General features: G+C 38.5%; 1 protein-coding gene across 2 annotated transcripts in view; it reads left to right on the top strand.

Annotated features, from left to right (window-relative positions):
* Positions 1–19063, top strand: part of ZNF385D (zinc finger protein 385D) — a 322651-nt gene that overhangs the window by 183926 nt on the left and 119662 nt on the right. For both annotated transcript variants that reach the window (XM_024742048.1, XM_024742049.1), the window contains exon 3: positions 8506–8616. In XM_024742048.1, the coding sequence (XP_024597816.1) occupies positions 8506–8616 (111 nt within the window). The remainder of the gene's footprint in view (positions 1–8505; positions 8617–19063) is intronic.

Here is a 19063-nt window from a genome sequence, read left to right as displayed (position 1 = left end):
TTATATATATATATAACTGAATCACTTTGCTATACACCTGAAAGTAACACAACATTGTAAATCAAAAATATTTCAATAAAAAAATTTTTTTTAATGACAAAAAAAGAAAAAAATACCTTGGAGTGCAGCTATCTGTGGGTATTCCATGACAGCACCACAACACATTGGTTAAATGCAATTTGCTGGAGCACATAAATGATCCTAAGAAAAACAATGTCTTAAGATCCCCTTAAGATCATCCATTCTTTACTTTGAACTGTGTTTCACTTTATTAGCCTTCTCATAGAACATTAGGGAAAATAGCCATGGCAGAAAGCCACTGACAGTGAAATGTCTCTTCCATTTAGACATGTCCTGGGTACTTGGAGAGCATCTGAATGGCTTTGCTCATTTAAGTTCAAGCATTGGTTTCCTGAGCAAAATCAGCTTCTCTTGAACTGATCAGAACAGTATGTCTGTTAGCCTTTGTCTAGGAAGATGCCTGGTGGAAAAATGGTCTGATATTGGCACTAAAGTATAAAGAGGACCAATCAACCATTGCCTCATTACTTAGATGACACTATGTCTATAAATGAATTCATAGATGAATACACGTAAATTCTGCTTGGTGGCTTCCAGTTGTAGATTCTACTCCGAGCTTCTATATTCCGATTGTGTCATGGAATGATTTATCCACATGCTTTTGCTTTCAATAACCTCTCTTCACCCCTCATGCCTAAGGTTCCCTTGTGAATCCAGGTTTTCTCACAGCTATTGTTAATACCATTCCAAGACTGATGTTAAGTTTTGTTATTGGGCTTTAATAATATTCAATTTATTTAGCAACTCAACAGTCATGTGTTGAGCCCTAGCCCAAGTGGGAGACACTCTGCTGATTCCTGGGCACAAACAACAAAAGGACTCAGCCCTGCCTTGACTCTTCCCTCTTTTGGGTGAAACAAAAGAGATGAGAGATCTTCAGATGGTGCGATGGAGTGTCCTGCAGGGTGAGTTGGAGGACCTAACCCATTTGAAGGAGGTCAGCTAAGAATTCTAGAAGAAGAGATGAGTTCTGATTGGAGTCCTGAAAAGTAGGTAGGCATTAGCCAGGGAAAGATGAACCAGGAAGCATGGGGAAAGGGTTTCACCTGATTATTGAGATTGATGGGAAAAGCCTACCTCTAGTTGAATGAATTCCTTTGTTGAAAGCACTCATGCATGTCTTTTGCTACTTGGCAAAATCCAAGAAACCATGAAACTTCACGTGTACCTTCTGTTCCACATCCCCCGAGTTCCACTCAGAGCTGCGTCTTGGTCTTGAGTGATTGGTATTCTTGTTAAACTCCCTTCCAACCGGAATCTTGTAGAAGAGAAATGCTGAAAATGTTCTGTATCTTAGTGGGGATGGTGATACCATGGGAGTATGCACATGTTTTAAAAAATCAACTAATACACTTCAGATGTATGCACTTTTTTGGTATGTAAGTTATATGCCCATTTTAAAAAGTTTTTTTTTAAAAGGACAAAAGTTGCAATTTTTTTCAAACGGACAAATTTGTTGGAGTGCAATTATTGGAATTTTTAAATTCGTGTTTTCTAAGGTGTGGTTATGTCATATAAACACCAGTTTTACTAGTTCATAGTTGATGGAATAAATTACTCAGTGTCACTTGTTATTTCATGGTCACAGACATCCACGACAGTGGATATCACAGAGCTTTATCGTGGTACTGGATGGAGGTAGGGGTGGGTGCCGAGTGGGAAGCTGTGGGTATTAGTTGACTCTACCACTTACTGCTTCTGCGATAGGCAAAGGGGGAGTGAGACCTCCTCAGAAAGTTGTTAGGATAGAAATAATGCTTATAAACACAGTAAGTGCCCTTAAGGTAACCTTTAGCATTATTGTCACTGGCCATTGTTCCCTAGAAATACCAGCCTGAAGAGACAACCTTTATATTTCTGGACTTCTAACTTCCTGGCATTTAAGTTCTTATTCTTTGATTTGAAAGCCACAGTACTAATGGGAACAGAAAGAGGAGAGGTCTCTTGGAGCAGGAAATGTAAACTCAGGGTTAAGCCTCCTCCTCTCTGAAAACACAGCAGCAACCTAAGAAAGGGGATATAGGGAAAGAACTGTGGCTGACTTCCCTGGGAAGAACTGTGGCACTGGTTACTCATTTACAAATCAATTTAGCAGAAAGCCCTGAGGGGAGATGAGGGAAAAGCTAGGCCTGGGAGAGAAATGCAAAGACCCTTAAACTTGAAATGGAGGAAAACTTATTCATTTGGCTTTAAATAAGGCCATAGACTGAGTTTGAAATTGAATTTTACTCTATAGTTTGGGTAAGCATATCAATAGCTAGTGTATCATTCTTCACTTTTGTTTGTTGGTTTGGGGAGGGGTATATATAAAATAGATAAATGTATTTTATTGTAAATAAAATGTATTTAGAAAATTTTAGCTTTCAAATTTTCCCACTTTAGAAATTAAATAAATGTCTTAAAATGCCATGTAGCTTTTACCATTTCTTTTCGTTTTTAATTTAGGGCTGCATGGATTCAGTGAAACGTCTGGCTCTGATTTCTGTGTATTGCATGTTTAGTTTAGTGACTTTCGTTTTGTACGAAGGCATTACATCTTATTCATATTCGTATAACGATTTTATTTTACCAGATCACTATTTTTTAAACTATGCATTGAACAAAGATGCTAAATTTAAAAACAAAGAAAACAGCAAAACTTTGGTTATATTATTTTAGAAATTATTTAAAGCAGATATTTTTATTGTGAGACATCTCAGCGAATTAAATATTTGATGTGCACTGTGAATGTCCAGGCTGTGGTACCTAGATTTCCTACAACTTATTTGATCCAAGAATCCCTCTTCTCTTTCCTACACACATTGGCATTTCTTCAGACTGGTTCTGTAGACAAATTCCTAATTATAATACGCATACACACAATAAGGTGTGATTATTTTGACAGATCAGACCTGTTGGTTCACGGGGAGAAAACCAACATACATGACTTTGTTTTTGAACAAAATGTTTGATTATAATGGTAAATAATGGTGTGTTTGGACAAAATTATCCAAGTGGCTGTGTGTGTTTCCCCTGAGTGACAGTAGATGCTACTTTTAGTTATATACCATGTGGTATCATTTAATTAACTATTTAACAACAGAACTGGTTATTAGATTTTGCCCTTTTATAATTCCTTGTTGTAAGTGATTTTACATATATTTATAGATATATATATATTACAGAGGTGATTATGACTTACTTTCATTAATAAAGGCATTAAACTTTTGTCATTCTGTTGTACTAGGTTTCTAAAATAATAAAATATAATTACTTTTGGTGGTATAACTATGTTTGTGGAAGCCATCATTAAAATATAATTCGGCTGTGCTTTTTTTAAAGTATACTGGGAAATAAAATGGTCTCTGAATTAGAATACATTACCTAGCATTTGGAAATTTGATTTTATAGCAACAGTGATCAGAACAACATTCAATTCAAAAAAAAGAATTAAATCTAGAGAATATGACACATTTGTATGAAGTGTCTACTTCCAAAATACCTCCTACTCTTTTCCGGATTGAATGTGGTCACTGCAAGTGTCCAGTGTTAATGAAAGACAAAATAATATGTTTCTTGCAAAATATGATAAAAACTCAACAGTATGTATTTTCAGAGAGCCCTTAGTATAAATCTGTAATTCATTTTTATTTCAAAGTGTCATTATAAGGGGGCTTCAGTATTCCTAAATGGAATATAGGCATAATTCACCTGATCCTTAATAGAAATGGACCCCGTTTGTGCAGACAGAACAGATACAACAGAACATGATGAGACAGCTACCTCTACATCAGTACCTCTTTCAGCTGTTGGCTGAAAGGGAAGTTATGCCCCGGTGTTCTCTGTGCTGTCACAGAAGCATTGTGATGGCATTTTTAGAGTCGTATAAGAGTGATCCTGGAAAGCAGAAAGTGGGCTCTCGAAGCCTCCCAGATTCACTCATCTGTGTGGTCAATGGGTTTCTCAAGTTCTATGCATTGTCCATTTTGGTTCTGAGGAAATAGGGGTGAGGTGGAGTTGATGGAAGTTTGACTTACCTGGGGTGAGGGACTTGGCAGTGTATATAGAGAAGAATTCTGTACCATGCCCTTTGACCTTTCACACTATTCCTCTAGAGCAGTTTCAAGCTAAGATAAAGAAACAGCAATTTTATGTTAATTTTTAATGCTTGGATTAAGATGCTGAACTGAATTTAGGAATGCGCTTAGATTATGTATTAAGATTTGAAAAAGTTATAGAATTTACTGGAAACAATTCAAATATCCATCAACTAACAAATGGATAAACACATCGGGGTATATCCGTACGAAGAAATACTACTCGGCAATAAAAAGGAATTAGCTACTGATAGATGCAACAACATGGATGAATCTTAAAAGCATCATACTGAATGAAAGACGCCAGACACAAAAGAGCACATACTGTACAATTCCATGTGTATGAACTTTGAGAAGATGGAAAAATATCGTGACAGAAAGCAGACCAGTGCTTGCAGAGGCTGGGTGGAGGTAGGAATGGACCACAGAGGGCAGGATGGAACTTTCTGGGTAATGGAAATATTCTATATGATAATTATTAAGGCTGTATCTATTTGTCAAATCTCATCAAATCGTACACTTAAGACTGGTGAATTTTATTGTACATCCATTACGCTTAAATAAAACTGGTTAAAAAGAAAATATGGTAGAATTGGAGGGGGAGGGAGGGGATCCTAGAATGTGTTAATTCCTGGAAGTGACCAGAAAAATTATGGGGCAGTTGAGCTTCATCCAGAATCTGGGATTAACATGAGAAAAAATTTAAAGTGATGATGGAAGATAAAAATGAGAACCCATGAGTTCTTCCTGATCATAACTGTTTAGTATACAAACCACCCATCCTAGTACTTAGCACATGGAGGCACTTAATAAATGCTGAGTGCTATTAATTCTCTTGTTGATGTTGTTATTACTTAGAACAGTGCACTAAGAGTGTCTAGACAACCTTTTAGGACTCGTGAATGTAGACAGAACCTTGCTCCTAACCAGTGAAGAGGGCTTACGAGTTAGCTGGTTCTGATGATTTGAAATACACAAAAGCAGGTGGAATGTATCAATGACTGGTGTAGGCTAATTAATGAACTATTATGTATCCCAGAAGCTGAATATTAGAGCATCATTTCACAGACACGTTCTTAGCTTTTGTGTGTATGTCAAATCTTTTCTGAGCTAGCTCAACCCATTGGGAAGACTCTCATAAGAAGTTTGTATCTGATGAGAGTTAAGAGTTCCAAAGTCTACAAGCATTCAACAAAAACGATGGCTGTATGTACAACATTGGGATCATTTTGAAATGTTTTTTGGCCATGTGAGAAATGGAAGGTGTGCCAACAAAGACCACAGGAGTGTGAGGCACCTGTTAACCTTGATCATCACATGGGATGTGCAAAAGGGAAAATGTAATAGACAACGTTTATTGACTCATTTTTATTTTTATTTATTTATTAGGTTTAATTAATTAATTAACTTTTGGGCTGCATTGGGTCTTCGTTGCTGCGTGCGGGCTTTCTCTAGTTGCGGCGAGCGGGGGCTACCCTTCCTTGCGGTACGCAGGCTTCTCATTGCGCTGGCTTCTCTTGTTGCAGAGCACAGGCTCTAGGCGCGCGGGCTCAGTAGTTGTGGCTCACGGGCTCCAGAGTGCAGGCTCAGTAGTTGTGGCGCACGGGCCCAGTTGCTCCACGGCATGTGCGATCCTCCCGGACCTGGGCTCAAACCTGTGTCCCCTGCATTGGCAGGCAGATTCTTAGCCACTGTGCCACCAGGGAAGCCCCTTGACTCTTTTTTTAAATTAATTTTTATTGGAGTATAGTTGCTTTACAATGTTGTGTTTGTTTCTACTCTACGGCAAAGTGAATCAGCTATATGTATACATATATCCCCTCTTTTTTGGATTTCCCTCCCCTTTAGGTCACCACAAAGCATTGAGTAGAGTTCCCTGTGCTATACAGTCTGTTCTCATTAGCTGTCTATTTTATACATAGCATCAATAGTGTATATATGTTAATCCCAATCTCCCAATTCCTACCATCCCCCCTTCCCCCTTGGTATCCGTACATTTGTTCTCTACCTCTGTGTCTCTACTTCTGCTTTGCGAATAAGATCAGCTATACCATTTGAGAGTCCACATATATGTGTTAATATACGATATTTGTTTTTCTCTTTCTGACTTAACTTCACTCTGTATGACCATCTCTAGGTCCATCCACGTCTCAACAAATGACCCGATTTTGTTACTTTTCATGGCTGAGTAATATTCCATTGTATATATGTACCACATCTTTATCCATTCCTCTGTCGATGGACATTTAGGTTGCTTCCGTGTCCTGGCTATTGTAAATAGTGCTGCAATGAACATTGGGCTGCATGTGTCTTTTTGAATTATGGTTTTCTCAGGGTATATGCCCAGTAGTGGGATTGCTGGGTCATATGGTAGTTCTATTTTTGGTTTTCTAAGGAACCTGCATACTGTTCTCCATAGTGGCTGTATCAATTTACATTCACATCAACAGTGTATGTGGGTTCTCTGTTCTCCACACCCTCTCCAGCATTTAGTGTTTGTAGATTTTTTGATGATGGCCATGCTGACTGGTGTGAAGTGATACCTCACTGTAGTTTTGATTGGCATTTCTCCAATAATTAGTGATGTTGAGCATCCTTTCATGTGTTTGTTGGCCATCTGTATGTCTTTGGAGAAATGTCGATTTAGGTCTTCTACCCATTTTTGGATTGGGTTGTTTGGTGTTTTGATATTGAGCCACATGAGCTGTTTGTATATTTTGGAGATTAATCTTTTATCAGTTGCTTCATTTGAAAATATTTTCTCCCATTCTGAGGGTTGTCTTTTATCCTTGTTTATGGTTTCCTGTGCTGTGCAAAAGCTTTTAAGTTTCATTAGGTCCCACTTGTTTATTTTTGTTTTTATTTCCATTACTCTAGGAGGTGAGTCAAAAAGGATCTTGCTGTGATTTATGTCATAGAGTGTTCTGCCTTTATTTTCCTCTAAGAGTTGTATAGTGTCTGGCCTTACATTTAGGTCTTTAATCCATTTTGAGTTTATTTTTGTGTATGGTGTTAGGGAGTGTTCTAATTTCATTCTTTTACATGTAGCTGTCCGAGTTTTCCCAGCACCACTTACTGACTTCTTAATGTGCCCGGCACTGTCCTGTGCTCAGTAATTTCAAGAATCATTATGTTTAAACTTCATCACAACCTTAAGAGGTAGATGCACGTGAGCAAAGAGGTAGCACAAGTATTAAGAAGCAGATCAAAATTTGTATCTGACTCTAACAGTTGGGAATCACTGATGTGGACCCTGGGACAAAGCTTGGTGAGGAGACATGAAATTTTATCAGAGCTAGGTTGCTGACATGACGTTTTGAGTGTCTCTTGTCCTGTCCTGGGAATGGGATGAAGAGAAGTAACTGACATCTGGCCCAAACTCTCTGAACCTCAAGCAGTAAGTCCATGGGATAGCAGTATGTATTAGGTGATCAGTAAATGATTGTTGAAAGAATCCATAGCTCCACGTCTGAATACTTAGAAAGCAGGATTTGTGTGCAGGTAACCCTTGCTTTTCCAAAATTCTCTTTCTGTCACCTCGCTTTGACCAAAGATCTGTATTAGTACCTGTTTCTGCTAACCAAAGGAAATCCAAAGAGGATTCTCATTTTTACACAAAAAGGCAAACAGCGAAAGTGATGTTCAGCCTTTGTTTTGCAGCAGCTCTTACAGAGGCAGCATGAACCCTGACCAGCAAGGCTGGCATCTCTAAGCTCCATCCCCTCCCCAGGCAACTACACTCAGCATCCAGCCGCCATGGCTTTGAACTGTGTCTGTGCCCATCTGTGCTTTAGCTAGGTTTACATTGTGCAGCCATTAGCAAGATGTGCCCTAAGGTAGTGGCGTCTACTTTCAGATAGCAGGGGAGATCTATACCACACTCTTCAGGCAGAAAGATACCAAACATAGCATAAGGTTAATTATCCATAATGGGGCTTAAGTTATTTTCATAGCTGCTCATCTAAGTCTATTTTGAAGTCCGTTTTGGGGCAGTGGCATAGACGAACTTCTGTGTAAGGTTTCTGGCATTCACAATAGCTTGAGTTTTGATAAACCTTTAATTGTATTTGAGGATTATCAAACTGAGGCAATTGTTGATCCTAAATGAGAAGAACGGTTTAGCATGCAGACTCTAATGGGTACATTTATCATTTCCTTATCGTACTGCTCGTTGTCGTCTATGTTTCAAGAAAGTAGAAATGCCATTTCTTAGAATAAAAATGTTCTTTATAATGTAAGCAGTAGATTGAAGCTGTACAGATTGGTTCTTTAATGAAATAGGCAACATTCCAATGGAACTGACAAGCTTTATTTCTATTTGTTGTATTTTTTTTTTTTCTCATTACAGATGGACCCGATTCAGAAAGCTGTAATAAATCATACTTTCGGGGTCCCTCTCCCTCATCGAAGAAAGCAAATCATATCATGCAATGTTTGCCAGCTGAGATTTAATTCTGATGTAAGTCTATCATTTAGTATTCACTGGAAAAGAATGTATTCTGCTGTTCTAATCTTGCAGAAGACGCTTCTTAAACGTTTTTCTCCAATAACTGAGCATGTCAAAATGCAAAGGTAACATTTTAACTCCGTATGTGCTTTAAGTTTGGACTTTATTATATTATGTTTGGTTGTTTTCTATAAAAAAAATCACACCTAAACAAACTGGTATACTTGCACTTTAATGGTATTTTTTAGTCTCTTGGGAATGCTAAATTTAGGTAACACACTTTGCCTTTGGGGAATGGTAGAAATTTAGGAGTGACGAGGCTTTCAGTAAATCACACCTCTGAAATAAGGTAGGTCCCAGATTATATTTCAAAGCCAAGGTTTTGGCTTTGTAAATACTCTTCTCCTGCCCTGACGGTCCCCAATTGCAGATCTCTGGTGTCTTTAATTGTATTTGTGTTAGAGACGTCCAGTCACTGACCTAGAAGTATGAGCATTTTAACACGGGGTTCTGAAGACCTCAAAGGCCCCCAGCCCCTAATGAGTAAAAGTTAAGTGGAGAACATGACAGGAGCAAGACAGTGTAGACCTGACACTTTGCAAGTTATTCACAGAGAGGGATCCTCATCTTTTATAACCTTTTCTAAGGGACAGTGTGGACTCTGGGTTCATCACAGAAGCTAATTTTGCTTGTGGTCAATATGAAGAAAACTGCCGCCCATCCCCATCCTACTTTGGAATGGAGTCGGTCCTGAGATACAGAAAAGAAAAGGGACGTTGGTTTGGAAGGAATAAAAATTGCACATCTTGTTGACACTCTTGGTAAACAGAGGACCCCATCTATCAAAGTGGCCTTTCCAGGGTGCCATGTTATTGCCCTAAATGGATATGCTGTATGGAGATAACCAAACAGCTCTGGATTCTGGAGAATGTTAGGCCTTCCAGTATTTAATCACCCTAGGCAAGTGTGTCCCTTAGCTGATCTGAGGATAAGGGTTTCATATGAGATAATCAGGCACGGGAAATAGATGTGGCATAAATAAAGTGGCTTTTTCCTTCCGTGAGAGCATTTCATTTGTATAAGGATTGCTGCTGTCTTATGAACTCATACCTACTAGTAGAATCATCAGGTAATTTTATAACATTCCTTCTGTTGGCTTAAAAAGAGGACTAGATTGCCTGCATAGCACCTGAATGGCATTTGCTGCTGTAAAAAGAATACACTAAACATACAGCATTTTATTTGAAGGGCTGTCTTTTGTTTTTTTGTTTTGTTTTGTTGTTTGTTTTTGAATACCATGCACCTTGATTCGATTTGATTTTTAAGAAAATTACTATAGTTTAATTTATTAAAAAATATTTCAAGTGATGAATGTTATATAATAACCTCTTCCAGCTGGTGTAAAAAAAAAAAAACAAAACAGCTTTCCTGACTTGCAAATAAGAGTTCTGAACTCAACAGTTGCAATTTTGATCATTTTTAAATACTCAGCAAACAATCATATAGTTCCATAATTGTTAAGTGTGTCCTTCTTTATTCCTTTTCTTCTTAAATCATATTGATATTTCACTGTGGTATTGATCAGATAATGTTGCAAGTCTCTGAGGAGCCCTGTTTCCCGCTCCTTACGTCTAATAGGGGCTGTTTCAAATATCAACGCTTCTGCCAACAATTTCACTGCTAATGTTTTTCTCTATATTAAGAAAACTTCCTGTAAACTGGAAGCCAGAAAGAGACTTCAAGCTCGTTGAACACACTCGCCCACTAAATGTAAGAAAACCATTTGCTATATCTAGACTAGGTCTTTGGGTTGATTATCCCCAGTGATGGGTAACTCACCACTTCAAGACACAATTGGTCTTTTTTTTTTTGGCAGGTGTTTCTACTAATCCTGTAGATGGATATCAAAGTCATATTTAAAACTTTAGAAATACTGTCAGGTATGCTTTAGGAAACACACTATGTTTCCATATATGATTATTAACATAAAGAACATAATGTAAGATAAAGATTTGCATATTTCTTTTCTAAAATGTAATCTTATTTTATTTCTTAGTAAGAGATTAAAAATGTATTTGTATTCATTTGCTAATGAATTTTCAAAGTGATATAGGAATCAATATGTATTTATTAGGGAAATTGCTTCTCATTCTTATAACTTTGTTCTCAGATTTCTCTAAAAGGAAAATGGCCAAGGTATTTGGAGAATGGACAAGAATCAGTCTCGGTCATAATTAAACAATTGCAGACTTGACCACTCATTAGATGGTTACTGTGTTAATCTTTTATTGTTGCTGTAACAGATTACCACAAATTTGGTGGTTTAAGACAACACAGCTCTATTAGTTTATAGTTCTGGAGGTGAGAAGTCAGAAATGGGTCTTACATGGCTGAAAGCAAGGTGTTAGCAGGGTGATGTTCCTTCAGGGGCTCTGGGGGAGATTTCAGTTCCTTGCCTTTTTTTTTTTTTTTAATATTTATTTATTTTTTATTTATTTGGCTGTGCTGTGTCTTAGTTGCAGCACGTGGGATCTTTAGTTGCGGCATGCAAGATCTTAGTTCCCTGACCAGGGATCAAACCCAGGCCCCCTGCATTGGCAGTGTGGAGTCTTAACCACTGGACCACCAGGGAACTCCCCTTGCCTTTCTTTTCTAGCTTCTAGAAGCTGCCCTCTTGGCTCGCGACCCCCTCCCATCCTCAAGGCAACGAGGCCAGTTGAGTTCTTTGCATGTGGAATTACTCTCTCTCTCTTTTGCCTCCCTCTTCCACATTGAAGGACCTTTGTGATCACCCTGGACCCACCTGGATAATCCAGAATAACTTTTCTATTTTAAATTTAGCTGTTCAGCAACCTACTTTCATCTGCTAATTTAATCTCCTTTGTCACGCCACGTAATGTAACATATCCATCGATTCCAGGAATTAGGACTTAAACATCATTATCCTGCCTACCATAGGTACTCACGTGGATGTCTGACTGACATTTGAACTGAATTTCATGACCACCTGAATTTATCAGATAATTACCCAGTCCAAATCTTTGGTCTGTATAAACTGGACACATGAATTCAGTGCCCTTTTCCTTGCCTTGAACCTTGAATATAAATTCACTATGCAGTGCAAGTTTTTTAAATTGCAGTTTTTTTAAATAGGAGGATCCAACGTTATTGAGTTTATAAATGACATAGCAACATATTAACTGTGATTTACAAGCAAAATATAATTATTGCAAAATTGAAATACAGGAGTAGAAACTCCTTTAGAGACTTTAAATATCTCCGTAGCATTATTATGTCAAGAAAGGGGAACTAATGTGCTGAAAATATAAGATTTGTTTATTTATTGACTGGTCATATCTATATATACTATTGCATGAAATATTTAGTACTGAATGCCAAGATCAATTGGATTTATCATTCATTCATTCATATATAAAAAAAGAAAATACATACCTATGTATGTGTATATATGTATACATACATACGTATGTGTATATATACGTATATATATATTTATATAGATGTATAGATATAGATATCAGCATTGTATTCCCAAAAAGCTTTAAATCCCAATACAACTGTCTGTTTGCTCTTTCCAGGTAAATCTGGAATGTATCTTGCTATTTCCATTCTTAAACCTAGAATCTGGAAAAGTAACACTGTAATTCACTTGTATGCTTGGTTGAATCCTCTATCACATAGGAAAGTATTTTTGCCTTGTGAACCTTTTTACATTTCAAAGCTTCTTCCCCTTCCAATGAAAATAATAGCTTCTAGTTCTTTTCATCTCTGCATCATGAAAATTCAATTTCCTTTCCCTCTAAGCTTTTATTTATTTTTTTAACCCTTCGTATTATAAAGTCTGTAGCTTGGTGTTATGCCATACCCGTTTCCTGTACAGTCCTTTTTCCATTTTTAGCCCTGCAGATATCTTTCTAAGTGGCACACTATATCGTATGCACTTTAAATCAGATTGCCTTCTCCTGGTGCAGGCTTTTTCTTTGGGGAAAAAAAAAAAAAAATTCTTTTTGACATTTATGTGAAACACACATGAGGTTATGCAGAAAGCTTCCAATTAAAGAATGAAAGGTTGTAATTTGTCCAATTATTTTATCAGCATCTTAAAATCAGCATAAATTACCATTGGCCTGGACCAGTTAGGAAGTGTGCCTTTGAAAGACAACTTACAGCAAGGCCAGCACATATGTAAAATTATTAAGTGAGGTAGAAAATGATTAATTACTCAATGACTGTTTATAGAAGGGGAAATAAGATCTCAGGCCCCAAAACTGAGGGATCATAAAATTGTGGTATCTGATCATCACTCTGGTTAATATCCCCAAAAGAACATTTCCTGATATGTTAAAGAGGGAAGGAAACTTTTGCTAATTTCACAGTGGAAACTGAAGTGTAGAGAGAGTGTAGGAGGCTTATACCAGGCCACCTAGCCAGAGGCTAGCCACACAGGGTCCGAGTCCACTTCCAGGCTGTTTCTGCTTCACTGGTCCAGGTAGGGCAGCAAGTCCATCCAGAGATCCAGCAGCTGTGACAACAATGGCACGGATGGCATCCTGTGTGTTTCCTGCCCAGTCCAGCTGCCCCAAAGAGAAAGCCTGAGGGCTCCTTCCCCCATGGAACTAACCCAGGGCAGTCAGAGCTGCTGTGGAGGTCACCCTCACTGCGGGCTAGGCTCCACCACAATGACTGACAAGTCCTCCCAAACGGCATCACTCCTGTTCACTCACACAGTTCAGTCATAAACATGGTGAAAATTTAAAGATAAATGCAAACTACTGAGCTATAATACAGTAACAACAAATCCTTTATCACAGAATGGCCAAGCATTAATTATTTCAGGTGACTGTTATGAACCAGAGGAAAAGCAACCTCATTAGAAGATAACATTAGGGCTTCCCTGGTGGCGCAGTGGTTAAGAATCCACCTGCCAATGCACGGGACACGGGTTCGAGCCCTCTTCTGGGAAGATCCCAAATGCCGCGGAGCAACTAAGCCCATGCGCCACAGCTACTGAGCCTGCGCTCTATAGCCCGCGAGGCACAACTACTGAGCCCACGTGCCACAACTACTGAAGCCCACACGCCGAGAACCCACGCTCCGCAACAAGAGAAGCCACTGCAATGAGAAGCCCACGCACCACAATGAAGAGTAGCCCCGGCTCGCCGCAACTAGAGAAAGCACGCGCGCAGCAACGAAGACCCAACACAGACAAAAATAAATAAATAAAATAAGTAAATTTATGAAAAAACAAAAAGAGAGAAAGAAGATAACATTACTTACAGATCTCAGACCCCTCCAAAGGGAATCCTTGGGACCATCACCAATATAATTGATATTTACATTTTCCAGTGGTATTATAAAATAGAAATCATTATTGTTCTGCACTTTAGAAACCAGATATGTAGTGAAATGAAGCAATAAATCTGAATTTAATTCATATCTCTGTCAAAACTTCCATTACCAAATGTGGCAATATAATGATGAAGATGCTAAGAGGAATATTTCTTCCTACCAAATGACCAAACTTAGATAATTACACTTTCGTTAACATCATATCTTAAGACACAATTTTTTTTTTTTCAGTACGCGGGCCTCACTGTTGTGGCCTCTCCCGTTGCGGAGCACAGGCTCCGGACGCGCAGGCTCAGCGGCCATGGCTCACGGGGCCCAGCCGCTCCGCGGCATGTGGGATCTTCCCGGACCGGGGCACAAACCCGCGTCCCCTGCATTAAGTTTCTTAAAGGAAAATGGATGGTTGCATCTACTATCCTATTATGGTTTTCAAGCTGTACGTTTTATCCCAAATTAAAAATTATATTTTGAAGATCTCAGTTGCACTTTTCTAAGTATTTCTGGCCTCTTTCTGGCCGTGTCTTCAGTCTGAGACACGCCCAGGAAAGTTCATAGATATTATTTTTGTCTCATTCAGATTTTAGCATTTTATTGCATATCCTAGGAGGAAGGTTAATACAGATCTATGCATGGGGGATACACATCAAACCCCCAGACCTGAAGACAGCATCCAGGGAAGCCGAGTGCAATGGTAGGAAAAACAGCCGATCAGGAATTTGACATCCTGTCGTCTAGATTTGTCTTCTCTTAATTGGCTGTGTGTCCTTGGGCTCTTCATTGAACTTACAGGTTCCAGAATCATCTCATTTAAAATAACTAGCCATTCCTTACAGCCACGTTGTAAGGATTATAAACTACAACATGTAAACAATTGGATTATAAATTCTATAGTGAATGAAACAGAAAGGTCATTTTTACTTTGTGGGCTAAAAATGAAGTTACAATTGTTTCATTCTTCAAATGTTAAATTACTTCTTAAGAAATACAGAAGTTTGGAAATATCTCTCTTTTTAAAAAAAGTACTTATAGGGATCTATAAGTTGAAAGCATCTTTGTGCATCTTAGTGTATCTTTGTGTTAAGATCTGAGGTGCCCACTCCTGGTAAATCTTTACCTTTTACCTTTTAAAAACAGCAGGAACCACTTGTCCCTGGCAAAGCTGCATTTATTAAAAACTCTCTACCTCTTTAAGTCTGTTGCTGCTTCTGCTAAGTCCCAAAGGAACTTCAGAGAAACCCAGTTATAAATTAAATTTTCAGGCAGCTTTGAAAGAGCTCTTTCATAAGAGTGTGTCCCTTCCGTGTCTCCAGGACTCACAGAGCTATTTAGAGCGTTGGCCTGAGCATCATGGCTTTCCCACTGGGTGCTTTTTCTTCTTCAAAAACAGTTCTAGGACAGGGCCATTCAGCTTCCCTGCCAAAGGAGATATATCTGGGACCTGATGAGCTTGAGTTGGGCTGCCAGGTCGTCCCTCTGTGAGGAGTTGGGTCTGGAGCACGTCCTCTGAGTGTGCGTTTGGGCCATTTCATCCCTCAGTTTCACTGGCTTCTACTTCTTGAATAGAGCCCGAGGCTCTGTCAGAAATTCTCAGAAAGCAAAACTTGAACAGAAAGACCAAACAAGAGAAATTGAGTCTGGCTGTTCGAGATTTCAAGAGAAAATGAGCCAGTTAAGAGCACAGGAATCTATTTAAGCAGTGTGTTTCTTTGGCAGGCTTTTAAAAATAAAACTTCAATATTGGGTCATTTCGGGACTCTGAATTGACTTTGATATTCCAGAGTTTCATCTGTGGGTGGAATGAAGGGTATGGGACTGAGAAAAAAGAGAAATCATTATAAAAGGGTCCATATTTCTCTGGACTTCTTTTCTTGATAAACAAGGAAAAACAAATGAATAAAACTCACTTTTCTATCAAATTCTCCTAGACTTGGAAAATTTGACTTTGAAAGTATAGAAAGGGAAAGTTGATTTTAGCTATGACAAGTAGATGTGTACAATAACCTCCAGTAATCAAAGAGGTACTTGTATTTCTGTGGAATACTGTGAGCCCCTCAGAGAATTGTTGTAAGTTAGGACTTAGAGAAGTATAAGAAATCATTCTGTCCATTTTATAGATTGTACAGTTGGAAAAACCAAAGGCCAGAATATTGAGTTGACTTTTTCAAGGTCTCTAAGCTGTTGAAACAGATAAGAGGACTGAAAACCAGGCTCCTAAGTCCCAACTTAGTGTTTTTACTTAACGTATCACGTGACCTTCCCTAAGGGAAATTAATTTCGAGACTTGCATTGGTATCAGCTGACAGTTTTCAGTTAGGGCAACTGGTCACTTAAGTTCTGCACACAATGTAGACGTTAAGGTTGATACCAGTACTAAACTCCTTGCTAGATTGCCAGTAGCATAGATCGCTAGAACCTAGAAACATTTCAAAACTGAGAACGCCTCAAAGGCAGCACTCTTGTAGTAAGTTTTGAAGGGGGCGGGGCAGGGGGGCAGTAGATAATCTCCGCAGAGTCTGTTTCATCAAATGCCACCTATTGAATGCAGAGTTTGAGAAGAGGGTTAAGCATGTGCAAAGCATCAAAGGACAGAATGTGATGGGGAGAGTTGCACGTGGTGAACAAGAGGTATGATTCCAATTAAATCAACTAAAATCGTCCACGTGTCCCCAAAGATGAGACAAGAAACCTATTAATGTTAGGAAAGCTCTACAAGTCTTAGGTAGCACTCGATAAATGTTGAATAAATAAATGGATGAAGTGCTTAAGACCAGAAGCAGTTTTTTTTTATCACCTTAACAAGAAAACGAAGGTAGAAACGGGATTCTCTAAGATGGTCTAAGTTGCAGCTTCATTAAGAGCATTTAGAATAACTTCTACATTTTGAAAAAAATGGAATTTTAGGTTGCCTTTTCGCCGGTGCCTCATCCCTCTACAAAGCAGGATTCGTATCCTAAGCAACTACTTCCCTAAAACCTGAGAAATGGAAATTCACATGACTTGAAGAGGAAATGAATAAGGGGAATTAGATTTGAGCACAGCCTTAGAAGCTGGTTCTTGTGATTTGGAAAGCTTGCCTTGTAGCAACCTCTGAATTTCAGGTTATTTGCAAAAAAAAAATCAGTATAGTCCAAATTCCCCCATTTTAACTTTATGATTGTACCCTGAAGATTTTGGAGCACACCAGCCACTTCATCACTTTGTGACTGATGAAGTCTTTATTAGACGTGGAATAAAATCCTTGATGTAGCCCAGTTGCCCATAGATCGCTTGACGTACATATCTCATATAAATGTCATCATTTGTTTTGTATCTCTTTCTGCAACCATATACATTTCTCAAAGTATTAATAGGCACTAATGAGCTTATAGAAGCTAAAAGTAGCAACTGCATTAATCATCACCACTAATAGAAAGTCTCAAAAATCAAATTTGTTCATCCCTTTCCATTCATTGTAGTCACTGTTTATCAGGCCCCTTGCCCTTTTTATTACGTTTCACTATAATTTATTTCAGCATTTCATAAATCACCACTTTCGCCATAGCCCTGGAAATTTAGGACAGTAGAGGGGCAGAGGAGCAAAGGAATTGGAGAGAAAGGTAATTCCTATGACTTTGTTCTTAAGTCATTTTGGGTTTTACGATCTTTATATCCTTTCTTTCCTTTTACAGTTATTATTTGTTGTTATCTCTTCTGCCGAGTCCTATTCTCTGTATTAATTAGCTAGAGTAATTGTGATGAAATATACTTTCTCGAGTATCCCCATGGCCACAGATCTCTCTATAGGTGAAATGAACCTACCCATTCATTTTACCTTCTTCCCACTACGTTTCTTAGGACGACTCGTTGAGGAGTGGCTGTTTGGTTTTATCATGGATTTAAGGAGAATGACATTGTACCAGGCATACTATAAATTGCATGCTACATTTGGGTTGCATTACTAGAGTATGACGTTAAAACCAGAACTTGAAAAGATGGGTACATTTATTCATAGTCTATGGATCTCTGCGTAATCTAGCTACTGTACTATTTTAGAACACTGTACTTACACCCTGCATCCTGGCCCGTATTCACCTTTTTCAGGCCTGCCAAACCTCATTTTCAATGCAAAACACTGCCTCTGGGATCCATTGTCTCCCTCCAAATCTATGCTTTGATGTAAATTGAATCTGAAAGTGGTAAAGGTTGCAGTCCTTTGGGGAACACATTCCTTGTGCGGAGGGAGCTGTGGAGGGCTGTGAAAGTTTAATTTTCAGGGGCCACGTGTGATTCACAGGCATACTTTGAGAGGCGGAGAGATAAAGAATCACACACATAACACTGAGGGTATGCGGTTTATTTTTTATTGGGCCTACATGTACTTTTAAATTCTGTACCTAGAAGTATCTGAAGATGGATGCATGGCACATTTATTCTTATCAGGTTTATTGGGATATCAGGTCCGTTCATACAACTTTAAGCCTTCTCTTAGATTCCTATATAATAAGGTTTCAGGAGGTAGTCTCTGAGCAGGTTTTATCCATTTCCCAAGCAGAGGCTTATTTTCTCTGCAGCAGCAAACTTGTCATGGTAATCAACTTTTTTGTCCCAGCCATCAATCACTCTTGATTACAGCTGGCTAGAAGTTCTGTTCTGTTCATCAGCTCATCAGTGCACATAATATTACACCTGGAGGTCAGCACCAATCATCCCTCCAAGGGAAAAGCGTTTTCCTTCAAGGCTTTTGTCCATGGTTTTATCGTTTACATTTGGGTCTCATTGACTTGGCATGCCTATCTTTGACTCAATCTGCTCCATCAGATAAAAGATGCTCCCAAAATAGTGCTCCAAGTCTGGTTGATAATTTTTACTATATTGTTCCTAGTATCGTGCTTTTGCCTTCTTCATTCCAAAGAGTAGTTTATGATCTATTGTTTCCTTATTTTCGTATTAACGTTTTGCCATTCTTAATGCAGTTATGGTAGAAATTAAAATCATATGAATGATAATTCAATGAATATTCAGTGCTGCTGTAAAAAAAATAGTTTAGCACATGTTTTACTAGAATGTTTGCAAGTCTAATTTTGTTGATTTGCAATGGTTTCCTAAGTTA

The sequence above is a fragment of the Neophocaena asiaeorientalis genome, unplaced genomic scaffold, assembly GCF_003031525.2.
Source record: "Neophocaena asiaeorientalis asiaeorientalis breed wild unplaced genomic scaffold, Neophocaena_asiaeorientalis_V1.1 scaffold154, whole genome shotgun sequence".
In the NCBI taxonomy this organism is placed as follows: domain Eukaryota; kingdom Metazoa; phylum Chordata; class Mammalia; order Artiodactyla; family Phocoenidae; genus Neophocaena; species Neophocaena asiaeorientalis.
The sequence above is the reverse complement of the archived record's forward strand: the minus strand, read 5'-3'. Positions and strand labels throughout refer to the sequence as shown.